Source organism: Microcebus murinus, chromosome X, assembly GCF_040939455.1.
Source record: "Microcebus murinus isolate Inina chromosome X, M.murinus_Inina_mat1.0, whole genome shotgun sequence".
NCBI lineage: Eukaryota > Metazoa > Chordata > Mammalia > Primates > Cheirogaleidae > Microcebus > Microcebus murinus.
The window spans coordinates 80,550,813-80,562,322 of record NC_134136.1 but is presented as its reverse complement, the minus strand read 5'-3'; the positions used below and the strand labels follow the sequence as shown (position 1 = coordinate 80,562,322).

The 11,510-nt window shown below is 54.4% G+C and overlaps 2 protein-coding genes across 3 annotated transcripts in view; both read left to right on the top strand.

The window, feature by feature from the left end:
* Positions 1 to 283: 283 nt before the first annotated feature.
* Positions 284 to 9,915, top strand: ZBED1 (zinc finger BED-type containing 1). Of its 2 annotated transcripts, none has more exons than XM_012763681.3 (2): positions 284 to 415; positions 7,703 to 9,915. In XM_012763681.3, exon 2 carries the CDS (start codon positions 7,748 to 7,750, stop codon positions 9,860 to 9,862), a length of 2,115 nt encoding a protein of 704 aa, XP_012619135.2. In that variant the 5' UTR covers positions 284 to 415; positions 7,703 to 7,747; the 3' UTR covers positions 9,863 to 9,915. The 2 variants fall into 2 exon arrangements, with proteins under 2 accessions (XP_012619135.2, XP_075855223.1); XM_075999108.1 differs by having other exon boundaries at positions 298 to 415; positions 7,706 to 9,915.
* The window catches only part of DHRSX (dehydrogenase/reductase X-linked), a 148,702-nt gene continuing 137,477 nt past the window's right edge, over positions 286 to 11,510 (top strand). The window contains exon 1 of the mRNA XM_075999110.1: positions 286 to 415. Coding sequence (XP_075855225.1) covers positions 307 to 415 — 109 coding nt within the window. The 5' untranslated portion in view covers positions 286 to 306. The remainder of the gene's footprint in view (positions 416 to 11,510) is intronic.

Genomic DNA, 11,510 nt, shown 5'->3' with positions numbered 1-11,510 from the left:
GTCCGGGTTGGGGGTCTGGGGTCCGGGCGGGGGGGTCTGAGGTCCTGGAGGCGCCCGGGCGGGGGGCTCTGTGGTCCGGGTTGGGGGTCTGGGGTCCGGGCGGGGGGGTCTGAGGTCCTAGAGGGGCCCGGGCGGGGGGGCTCTCTGGTCCGGGTTGGGGGTCTGGGGTCCTGGAGGGGCCCGGGCGGGCGGTGGCGGGCCGTGCGCGGCGCGGGGCGGGGCGGGCCGGGGCGGGCGCGCTTCCGTCCGGCGGGGCTGCGCGGTGTCCCGCGGGCGGCGCGGAAGCGGTGGCGCGGCCGGGCAGCCATGTCGCCTTTGTCTGCGGCGCGGGCGGCCCTGCGGGTCTACGCGGCCGGCGCCGCCGTGGTGCTGGCGCAGCTGCTGCGCCGCTGCCGCGGGGGCTTCGTGGAGCCAGGTTAGCGGCGCGGGCGGGGGTCGCGGCGCGCTGGGCGGGGACGGGGGCGCGCGCGCCGGGCTCGGCGGGACCCCCGGGCGGGGGCGGGCCCCAGGTGACCCGGGCGACCCGGGCGGGGGCCTGGGCGCTCCCGGAAGAGGGGCGGGGGCGCGGGGCTGCGGGGGCCGCGCGCTCCTGGGGAGGCCCCGCGCGCCCCGGCCCGGTGCAGCCCCGCCGCGCAGCTGCCGGCCGGCTCTCCGCGTGCGCGCGCGCGGCCTCCCCGCCTGCCGGGGCCGGGGGGCGCCCCGAGAAGTCCGGGTCCCCCCCTGGGGCCATGGCCGGGTCCCCCAAGGCCCCCACGCCGCGCGCCCTAGACCTCGGGCGGCTCTGGGCCCGGCGCCGTGAGCGCGCGCCTGGCCCCAGGAGGGGAGGGGAGGCGGGGGCGCCCGGGAGCCCGCGACCCCCACCGCGGCAAGTGGCACCGGCTGCTTCCCGGGGACGGGCGGGGCGCGCGCAGGGGCCTGGGGGTCGCGTCTCGGGGCGCGCGGGAGCCAAGGGTGGTCTCAGCGGGAGGGCACTTCCGCTCAGCGGCAACTTTGGTTTCTCCGGCCTTTGTAAACATCCTGCGAGTCACGGGTCTCAAACTTTCTGGTGTGCTGTCCTTTAACGTAGGTGGCCTGTGTTTTTTAATCTGTTTACGTGTTCAGAGCGGAACACATGGACAGCTGGCCACACTAGACACGCACAAAAATTTTTTTTCCTTGGGGCCATAGCGTTTTATTAGGAAAATAGATTAAAAACTTGGCAAACGAAACGATCTTTTCTCATTTCATGAAAAAACTTTTTTTTTTTTTGTATATATATATATATATATAGTTTTCTGTGTGTGAGTTCTATGCAGCTTGGAAAATAGTGCTTGGGGCTCCAAAGTTGAGCGTGAGTTAAATACGACTCACGTGGCAGGTAATGTGTTAAAACTGAGAAACCTGCCCGCAATGACTCAGGAACCGATAGAAATCGAAGGATAATACATCTATGCTACATTAAGGTGCTTGAGTGAGGACACTTTAAGTGAAAAACGACGATTTTCCAAAACAAAGGATTCAGAGGGGAGGGTGGTGGTGTTCTTACCTTGCAGACAACCCTGAAAACGTCTGGCCTGGGCAGTTAGGTGTGTCTCTGCCTACGGAATGGCAGCGGGTACGAGGGGCCTCAGAGACACCGTGTGAGTGTGGTTTTTTGCAAACCTAATAGCATTTGTGCATTTTTGCGAAAATACTTTTGACTTCCTGTTTACCCACTGGAATGGCCTCAGGGGCTGGTGGCGGCCGGTCCTCGGTCCACACTCGGAGAAAACACTGCTGCACTAGGAGTAGGTATTTTTAAGGGAGCCTCACCCTCCTCCAACCTATACGCCCCTCCCCCTGGGGAGGGGGCAATTTTTTAAGTTTTGTGTGAGGCTAAGCTTTTAGTTTTTGGATGCAGCATGTCTCAGTAGGTTTAACCCACTTAGAGTAAGTTTAACCCACTTAGAGTAATTAGAGAGTGAAGAACCATTTGTACCCTGGGCTTAGAGGCTGGGGTTAGGGGGTGAGGGGCGGCGAGAAAAAAATGTTTCTCTTAAATCGGTCATCAGTTTGCAAAGGGAAGAATTGTTTAAAAGCAGTTTAAAGCCACAGAAGAATGGTGCAGTCTTGCAGGTCGTGTTTATCTGTGCAGTTTTTGCTGCTTTAGCCTGCTTAAGTCTGTTAATGCTCTCAGGGTAGAGCCAGAATTAAACTGAGAATTAAGTTTGAGCCCGGCAGGGTGGTAGTAGTACGTGCAGCGGTGAATCCAAAAGCTTGTCTCTTATGCGGTCAGGAGTGTGCTCCTGTTGTTCTCTCTTACTGATTATTATTATTATTTTTTTTCTTTTAAAGAAAAGATTGTTAAAAGACAAGCCGCTGATTAAGTCATGTGTCGGACAAGTGACTCTGCACCTTTTTGGAGACAGAATCGCTTTCAATAAAGATTAACTTTATTAGCTGACCTTCCCTGCAACCACTTCCTGTCTGTGGATTTAGGAATAATTTTAGACTTGGGCCCTGGTGTCTGGCTTCCCAATTAGCATTTTGTTTTTGCTTCTGACTAACTGGCAGGACTTAACCTTTGCCTGGGAAACGTCGAACTTTGCCCGGTGTATGGAGCTAGCCAAGAAGTGCCGGCTCGTCAGGGCCGATTGGAAACACCTGTATTTTATTTTATTTTTTTTCCTTAGAACTTCCAAATTGAATATATGCTCTTAGACATTTTATAAAGGGAATGCAGGAGGCACACACTGTGATCGAAAGAAAACGAGGAAGAAACTAACATGTAAGCTGCCCCTGAATGCTGTTTTCTTGAAGCTGATAATGTCAAAACAAGATAGTTACAAAGTAACAGTAAGTGTGGGGCGTGCCTTTGCAGAGATGGTTTATAAGCAAACTGAGAATTCCTTTAAGAGAGTCTTTCTCTATTTTCTTAACACTGTGTCTAGGTGGTCCGTAACAGTAAGGTGTCTATTGGTCAGATTTTAAACTATGCGATTTAATTAGTATATTTACTACCCGAGTATGACATAAAAACTCAAACACTGATGATAAGGCCTTCTGAAACCTGTTGAAAAATGATCCTTTTGTGCAAAAGAAAGTCTCTACCTGTCCCTATGCATAGCAGGATGGCTCCGTCAGATACTAAGCTTTCTCCCAGGCTCCAAATGAGTTTTGAAAAGGAGGGAAAATGGAAGGGAGGCCTGTTTTTGAGCCCGGTTCGAATACTGCGCAGAATTTTCCTTAAAAATCCTGCAGGAAGTAAGAGGCCACAGAATACTCCTTAACTTTCTGGGATTTAGAAAACGGACTTGTAAAGTCTGTATCAGAGGAGTGAGCATCTCCCAAATAAAACATGTCAACAGGAGCTGTTTTAGGAATAGTCCTGGTTTTCAAACTGTAGGGTTAAGAAAAAAACTAATAAAAGCTATGAAGGGCAAGGGGATTCCTGTTGGTTTTATGAACAGTGAACAGTGGCTATAAGCATCGTGTAGAAATGAGCACAGAACTTTTCAAGCATGTCCATCACAGGGGGTTTCTTTTATTGTCTCAAAAAATGAGGACCCCACCCCCAAAATATGTTTATCTGTTTATGTGGGTGGCACCAATCAGTAATTTTTACCCTCTGAGAAAGTAAAACAGAAATTCAAAACATGCTTAATAATTTTTATTTAAAAGGAATGACGATAAGCCCATTACATGACACTACCAAAAAATATATATATATATATTTTTATGTATTTTTAAGTGGACAAGCAACAATTGTATATATTTATGGACACAATGTGGCACTTTGACTTATACATGCATTGGGGGATAATTAAAGTAATATCCATCACCTCACCTACTTTATTTATTTTTGGTGGCGAGAACATTTAGAATTGACTGTTTTAAGAATAATAAGGTATAATAATAATAATAAGGTATAATAATAATAATAATCTCTTACGAGTTTTGTATTTTCTTACGCTTATGTGTTGGTATTCAACTGGAATAACTTTAAAAAACGGAAACTATGTCAGGAGACGGATATCTTGAGTAGCGATCATTTTTCACTATGTGTGTGCATGCTGAAACATCGTGTTGCACACCTTAAAATATATAATTTAAAACCAAGTAAGTACCAAAAAAACCTACTCTTTGGCAATTTTGAAATAATGTAATACATTGTTATTAATTACCTATAGTCACCCCGCTGGGCAATAGAGCACAAAATTTATTTCTCCTGTCTGAGACCTTGTACCCTTTGACTCTAAGGTGTGTATTTTTTAAAACACAAAATAACTGTGATCTCCAAAACAGTGAAACCTTAGGGAGAAGAGTAGCTGCATTCCAGGGTTTCGCAGCCTGTTTGGCTGAGGGAGAGGTGACTGGGTTCTTGCTCCTTGTATCTTGCCATGTGCATGTTATGTTTGATCACACCCGGGCAATCTGGAAGCTTCTCTCGTGGGCGTGCAATTGGAAAAGGCAGCAGCTGGCCGGACCCCTGGCAGCGTCTTGGGGGACAGCAGCCCGGGGAGGCTGGGACCATCCTTTGAGAATGAGCCCATCAGAGGCTGCTTGGAAGAACGATTTATTTGGGGCCTATCTCTCTCTCTCAGAAGCCACCTGTGGGCTGCTGCACCCAGATGGTGGATTGCGCAGACGATAGATTATGCAGACCGGCGGTGGGTTGTGCAGACAATAGATTGTGCAGACGGTGGGTTGCGCTGGTGGGTGGGTTATCTTCTTCAATAACACACTTTGTTAGGGATTTGGGGATTCCTGCTTCCAGGACAAAGCATTGCTCCGGGTGCCAGGACCCCTTTTAGCCTAATAATAATAAAATAATGGAATAAAAAAAAAAAAAACAAAACTTGTTCTAAGTGCTAGGACCTCTTTCAGCCAAATAATAATAATAAGCATTATATGAGTCAAAGACTTGTTCTTGGTAACAGGACCTCTTCCAACCAAATAATAATCCTACTATAATTCTAATAGGATTTTAAAAACCTGATTGTAGGTAACAGGGCTTCCTTAAAGTAAATAATAATCCTACTGTAATTGTAATGGAACACAAAACTCATTCTATCTAGGTAACAGGGCCTCTTTCAGCCAAATAATGATCGTAATAGACCGTGAAGCTTTGTTAGGGACGTCAGGACACTTTTCGGCCGAGTCTTCATGTCATAGGAAGATCTGGTAGAGCCCCACTGGGGCTCTTGGGTAGGACCGAGAATCTGACGTCTCAGTGTGAAGAGTGAGGCTTTCTCAGGTGCTTTCTGGTTTTCCTTCTGGTTCGGGGATTCTCCCCCCTTCGGAAGTCCCGGAAGAGGACGTTGTGTTGGGTTCTCCCCGCCGGCACGTCCCGTGGAAGCCCTCTTTCCCTCAGCTCCTGCGTTAGTGCGGACCGGGGCGCTGGGGCTGGTCGTGGAGCCACGGTCCACGGATGCCTGGCCACCAAGCTTCGGGGACGCCTTGTGGCTCTGTCACGATAAGCCTCAGGCAGACACCGCGGACAGAAAGCCGGCATGGCAGGGCATCACTGTCTGCTCTGAGACCCCATGTGTCATTGAGGGCGATGTTAACACTCACAGTACCTTTTGCAGTTTCATCCTGCTGGTGCACGTGTGCTAGGGTGGCCTAGCAGAATGCCACCAAGTGGGCAGCTTAAGACAACAGGAACGTGTCCCCTCTCCCGGTCCCGGAGCCCGAGAGTGTGGGACGCGGGGGTCTCGGGGCCGCGCTCCCTCCACGGGCTCCAGGGGAGGCTCCTTCCCGCCTCTCCCGGCTCCCGGGGGCTCCGGGCGTCCCTGGGCTTGTGGCCGCAGCCTCACTCCCGCCTCCGCCTCCTCCTTCTGTCTCCACGTGGCTTCTCCTCTGCCGTCTCTTATAGGGACATTGGTCAGTGGATTTAGGGCTCACCTGATCCAGAATGCTCTCATCTTGAGATCCTTCACTTAATTATATCTGCAAAGACCCTTTGTCTAAACAAGATTCCATTCACACCTAGCCTGTGGACATAGTTTTTTTTTTTAAGGGGGGTGTACACTGTTCAACTGTCTGTAGCAGAGGTCCCCAACCTGTGGTGAGTTGTGTAATTATTTCATTACATATTACAATGTAATAACAATAGAAATAAAGCCCACAATAGACGCAATGCTCTTGCATCATCCCGAAACCATCCCCCTGCCCCTACTTTCCGCCCAACCCCCGCCACTCGTCTGTGGAAAAATTGTCTTCCATGAAACCGGGTCCCTGGGTGCCACAAAGGGTGGGGAGCGCTGCTCTGTCATGATTATTGAAACTTGCCTGATTTAGCTGTGAACATATTCCCAACACTGAGAAGAAAGAAAAAAAAAAAATGCCTGGGTGGTGCCGTTTGTTATTTAACCTCCGGAGTGCGGTATTGGAAGCTGGCAGATTTAACGGGCACCTTTTAGCAAAGCCCAGCTGTGCTCTTGGGCTTCCCAGGCACAGAGATGGTCTTCGAATGGTGGCTGCAAGGGACATGTGGGCCATTCCAGGACAACAGGAACCCTTGGGGGGGGGTGGGGAGGGGAGGCTGGCGTCTGGGTCTTGCAAACCTCCACGCAGAGAGCCCAGGGATGTTCACACAGGTGCACCTGTGCACAGCAAAGGTGCGTTCCGCCCACAGGTGGGCTGCGTGCCCGTGCCGTGGAGCCTTTGAGGGGTTGCAGGGATTGAGGAATGGGAGGTGGCTGAGATGTGGTCACAAAACGGGCATGCCCTTGTGCTGAAAACAGAGCTCCCCGAGGTGTTCGAAATGGCTTCATTTGAAAGCTTATTAAGGTTGAACGGGTGCGGTGGCTCGCGCCTGTAATCCCAGCACTCTGGGAGGCCGAGGCGGGAGGAATCGCTTGAGGCCAGGAGTTGGAGACCGGCCCGAGCAAGAGTGAGACCCCTGTCTCTACTAAAGATAGAAAAATTAGCTGGGTGTCGTGGTGGTGTGCACCTGTAGTCCCAGCTACTCAGGAGGCTGAGGCAGGAGGATCACTTGAGGCCAGGAGTTGGAGGCTGCAGTGAGCTATGATGATGCCACTGCACTCCGGCCTGGGTGACAGAGCAAGACTCTGTCTGCCCCCCCCCCAAAAAAAAAAGAAAGAAAGAATGAGAAAGAAAACAAAGTTTGAAATAGGTGTCCTCACCTCTTAGCCAGATTAAAGACCAACTTGGCCAAATGGAGATTCCGTTTTTGCTTCTTCATGTGACCCATCTCCCGTGGTGTTTGACACAGCTTTTTGCTCCCAGGGATCAGGAGTTTAAACGGTGATGGTCGTGGGTCTACCGCACGGCTCGTGGGCTCCCCTACGTAAGGAGTTTCCCCCAAAAATGATGCACCGGGCTCCCCAACCCAGTGGGTGCCCGGCCGACCTCCCAGAGCCAGGAAACAGTGAACAGGTGCGTGCGCCGAGGAAGGCAGTCTAGTAGACACCTCTTCAAAAAGTCCACTCTCCAAACCAAAAACGTGTCCTTTCTCACGTTCGGAGTCGCTGCCGTGTAGGATTAACCCGGAGGCAAGAGCGCAATCCTGTGCCAGAATCTTCCCCTCCGCTTTGCAAAAAGCCACTCGCAAGAGAAGCCGGGCGCCCCGTCGTCCGGTCACCGCGCGGATGCCCTCTGCTTCCAAGCGGAGCCGCTTGGAGTGCCCGCCCGTGCGCCTGCCCGCGCGCTCCCCGGCGGGGCTGCCAGCGCGCTCCCGTGTCCCTTCTCACGCTGTGTTTGTCTTGCTGCTTCTTAGCAGGTCCCCACGCATGAGCGGCCGGCGGGTTCCGGTGGGGACGCCATGGAGGGCAAAGGCGCGGACGGCTGCCAGGCGGACCTGAAGCTGGTGGCGCACCCGCGCGCCAAGAGCAAGGTGTGGAAGTACTTCGGCTTCGACACCAACGCGGAGGGCTGCATCCTGCAGTGGAAGAAGATCTACTGCCGCATCTGCATGGCCCAGATCGCGTACTCGGGCAACACCTCCAACCTGTCCTACCACCTGGAGAAGAACCACCCCGAGGAGTTCTGCGAGTTCGTCAAGAGCAACACGGAGCAGATGCGCGAGGCCTTCGCCACCGCCTTCTCCAAGCTCAAGCCCGAGTCCTCGCAGCAGCCGGCGCCCGACGCGCTGGCCGCCAAGTCCGGCCACGTGCATGAGAGCAAGAAGCAGCAGGAGCTGACGGCCGCCGTGGTGGCGCTCGTCTGCGAGGGGCTGTACCCGGCGTCCATCGTGGACGAGCCCACCTTCCGGGCGCTGCTGAAGACGGCAGACCCGCGCTACGAGGTCCCGAGCAGGAAGTACCTGTGCACCAAGGCCATCCCTGAGAAGTACGGCGCCGTCCGGGACGCGATACTCAAGGAGCTCTCCCACGCCTCCTGGTGCGGTGTCTCCACGGACATGTGGCGCAGCGACAACCAGAACCGCGCCTACGTCACGCTGGCGGTGCACTTCCTGGGCGTCGGCCCCCCGAACTGCCTCTCCCTGGCCTCCAGGTGCCTGAAGACGTTCGAGGTGCCCGAGGAGAACGCCGCGGAGACCATTACGCGCGTGCTCTACGAGGTCTTCATCGAGTGGGGCGTCAGCGCCAAAGTCTTCGGGGCCACCTCCGACTACGGCAAGGACATGGTGAAGGCGTGCTCGCTGCTGGACATCGCCGTGCAGATGCCCTGCCTCGGGCACACCTTCAACGCGGGCATGCAGCAGGCGTTCCAGCTGCCCAAGCTGGCCGGCTTGCTGGCGCGCTGCCGCAAGCTGGTGGAGTACTTCCAGCAGTCGGCCGTGGCCATGTGCATGCTCTACCAGAAGCAGAAGCAGCACAGCGCCGCGCACTGCATGCTGGTGAGCGACCGCGTCCGCTGGTGGGGCAGCACCTTGGCCATGCTGCGGAGGCTCCGCGAGCAGCAGTTCGCCATCGCCGGCGTCCTGGTGGAGGACAGCAACAACCACCACCTCATGCTGGAGGCCTCCGAGTGGGCCACCATCGAGGGCCTCGTGGAGCTGCTGCAGCCCTTCCGGCAGGTGGCGGAGATGCTGTGCGCCTCCAAGTACCCGACCATCAGCATGGTGAAGCCGCTGCTGCACATGCTCCTGAACACCACGCTCAACGTCAAGGAGGCGGACTCCAAGGAGATCAGCATGGCCAAAGAGGTCATTGCCAAGGAGCTCTCTAAGACCTACCAGGAGACGCCGGAGATCGACATGTTCCTGAACGTGGCCACCTTCCTGGACCCACGCTACAAGCGGCTGCCCTTCCTCTCCGCCTTCGAGAGGCAGCAGGTGGAGAACCGCGTCGTGGAGGAGGCCAAGGGCCTCCTGGACAAGGTCAAGGACGGCGGCTACCGGCCGGCTGCGGCGGCGCCCGAGGAGAAGCTGTCCCCCCTGCCCGAGGAGGCTCCCCCGGCCAAGAAGCTCGCGCTGGCCGCCGCGCCCACGCCGCCGCCGCCCGCCAGCGTCATCAACAACATGCTGGCCGAGATCTTCTGCCAGGCGGGCGGCGTGGAGGACCAGGAGGAGTGGCACGCGCAGGTGGTGGAGGAGCTCAGCAACTTCAAGTCGCAGAAGGTGCTGGGGCTCGGGGAGGACCCGCTCAAGTGGTGGTCCGACCGCCTGGCCTTGTTCCCGCTGCTGCCCAGGGTGCTGCAGAAGTACTGGTGCGTGACGGCCACGCGCGTCGCGCCCGAGCGCCTCTTCGGCTCCGCGGCCAACGTGGTCAGCGCCAAGAGGAACCGGCTGGCCCCCGCGCACGTGGACGAGCAGATCTTCCTGTACGAGAACGCGCGCAGCGGCGGCGGCGCGGAGCCCGAGCTGGAGGACCAGGATGAGGGCGAGTGGGGCTTGGACCACGAGCAGGTGTTTTCCTTGGCGGACGGCGTCGGCGGCGGCTTCTTTGGCATCAGGGACGGCGGCTTTCTGTAGGAAGGACGCGTCTCTGCCGCAGCCGGGTGGCCGGTGCGATGCTTTGCTGTAAATATAGACCCCACCCCACCCCTGGCTTGGTGTCGAACCTCAAAGTACAGCCGGGGTCTTTGAAACCAAGAGGAAGAGGCGTGGGGAAAAAAATAATGAAGAGACGCAGGAAGACAAAAGACGCAGCCTTGCGTTCCAAACCGCGCGCCCTGCTCTGCGCGCGGATTTCCCGCTTGGCACCGGCCCCCCTGTGGGACGTTCTTCCCTTCCCGGCCGGCTAGGACATCCTGCGTAATTCCCAGTGCCAGTCCTCCCTGGGAGGGTTCCGAAATAAACCCAGGAAGGTTCCCGGGGTGTTGGGATAGAACCGGCCGTTCCCCAGCGACGCCCCGCGCGGGACTGGAGCGCTGGGGTGTCCACCGTGTGCGCGCGCGTTCATGTTTACATTTCCACACCGAGCCAGCGAGCGGGAACCTTGCTTCTGGGAAACGTGGAAGAGATTCCCATGGCCAGAGTGCCCTTCCTGAAAAGAGGGAGACTCGTTTTATGTTTGGGGGAAAAAAGGCGTGAACCATGAGCATACAATGCAGACTCTTATAAAAATGGAAGAAAAAAAAAAAAAAAAACGAAACCAAACAAACCAAAAAAAGGTGTTGAATGTGTTATGTTTTCTGCATGATACCCGCAATGAGTCTTTCTCCCTTTTGGGAATTATTCGCTGTGTAGACGCAGTCTGGTTTCCCCAGAATCAGGGTTTTTTTTTTTTTTTTTTTTCGTGTGGTGGGGGAGGATGGGTGAGAGCAAGGCCAGTCCTTTGAAGTATTGTTTTTTTTTTTTAAAAAAAAATCTATTTGAAAATTAGGTTTTAAGTAGATTAGATTTTTAAATCTAATTTAAAAAATCAGTGCACACCAGCTTTTTGGCGTAGACAGGGGTGTTTTAGATTTGATGTTGGGAAAGGATTCTTGAAGTCTTGTCTTTTTTAAACTTAGCACCATGGATGCAATTAGTTAGAAATGTTACCCACGGATGGTTTTTCCTTGAGTGGGGGAGTCATTGTGGTGTGTCTGATGGTCCAAGGAAACAGGTGACATTTTCCAACACTGAGAATTACTTTTTTTTTTTTTTTTTTTGAGGCAGAGTCTTGCTCTGTCACCCAGGCTAGAGTGCCGTGGTGTCATCATAGCTCACTGCTGCCTCCAACTACTTGGCTCAAGTGATCCTCCTGCCTCAGCCTCCAAGTAGCTGGGACGACAGGTGTGTACCACTGTGCCTGGCTCGGTTTTCTTATTTTTTTGTAGAGAATGGGGTCTTGCTGTATTGCCCAGGCTGGTCTGGAACTCCTAGTCTCAATGCATCCTCCAGCCCCGGGCCTCCTAAATTTGCTGGGACTACAGGCACACAGCAGCAGGCCCAGGTAACTTTTCTATTATTAGTAGAGACAGGGTCCCCGCTCTTGCTCAGGCTGGCCTCAAACTCCTGGCCTCAAGCGATCCTCCCACCTGGGCCTCCCAGAGTGCCGGGATCACAGGCCCTGAGCCACCGCATCCAGGCGAGAACTACTTTTTAGCCTGGAGGAAAAACCCTTCCCCCCGAGCGACTGCCTTGCCCCAAGAGGCTCGGCAGGTCTGCCTGATTCCCACGGGTGACGGTTCTC

Coding starts and splice junctions, on each gene's coding strand:
- ZBED1 (XM_012763681.3), top strand. CDS start 7,748: ATGGAGGGCAAAGGCGCGGACGGCTGCCAGGCGGACCTGAAGCTGGTG.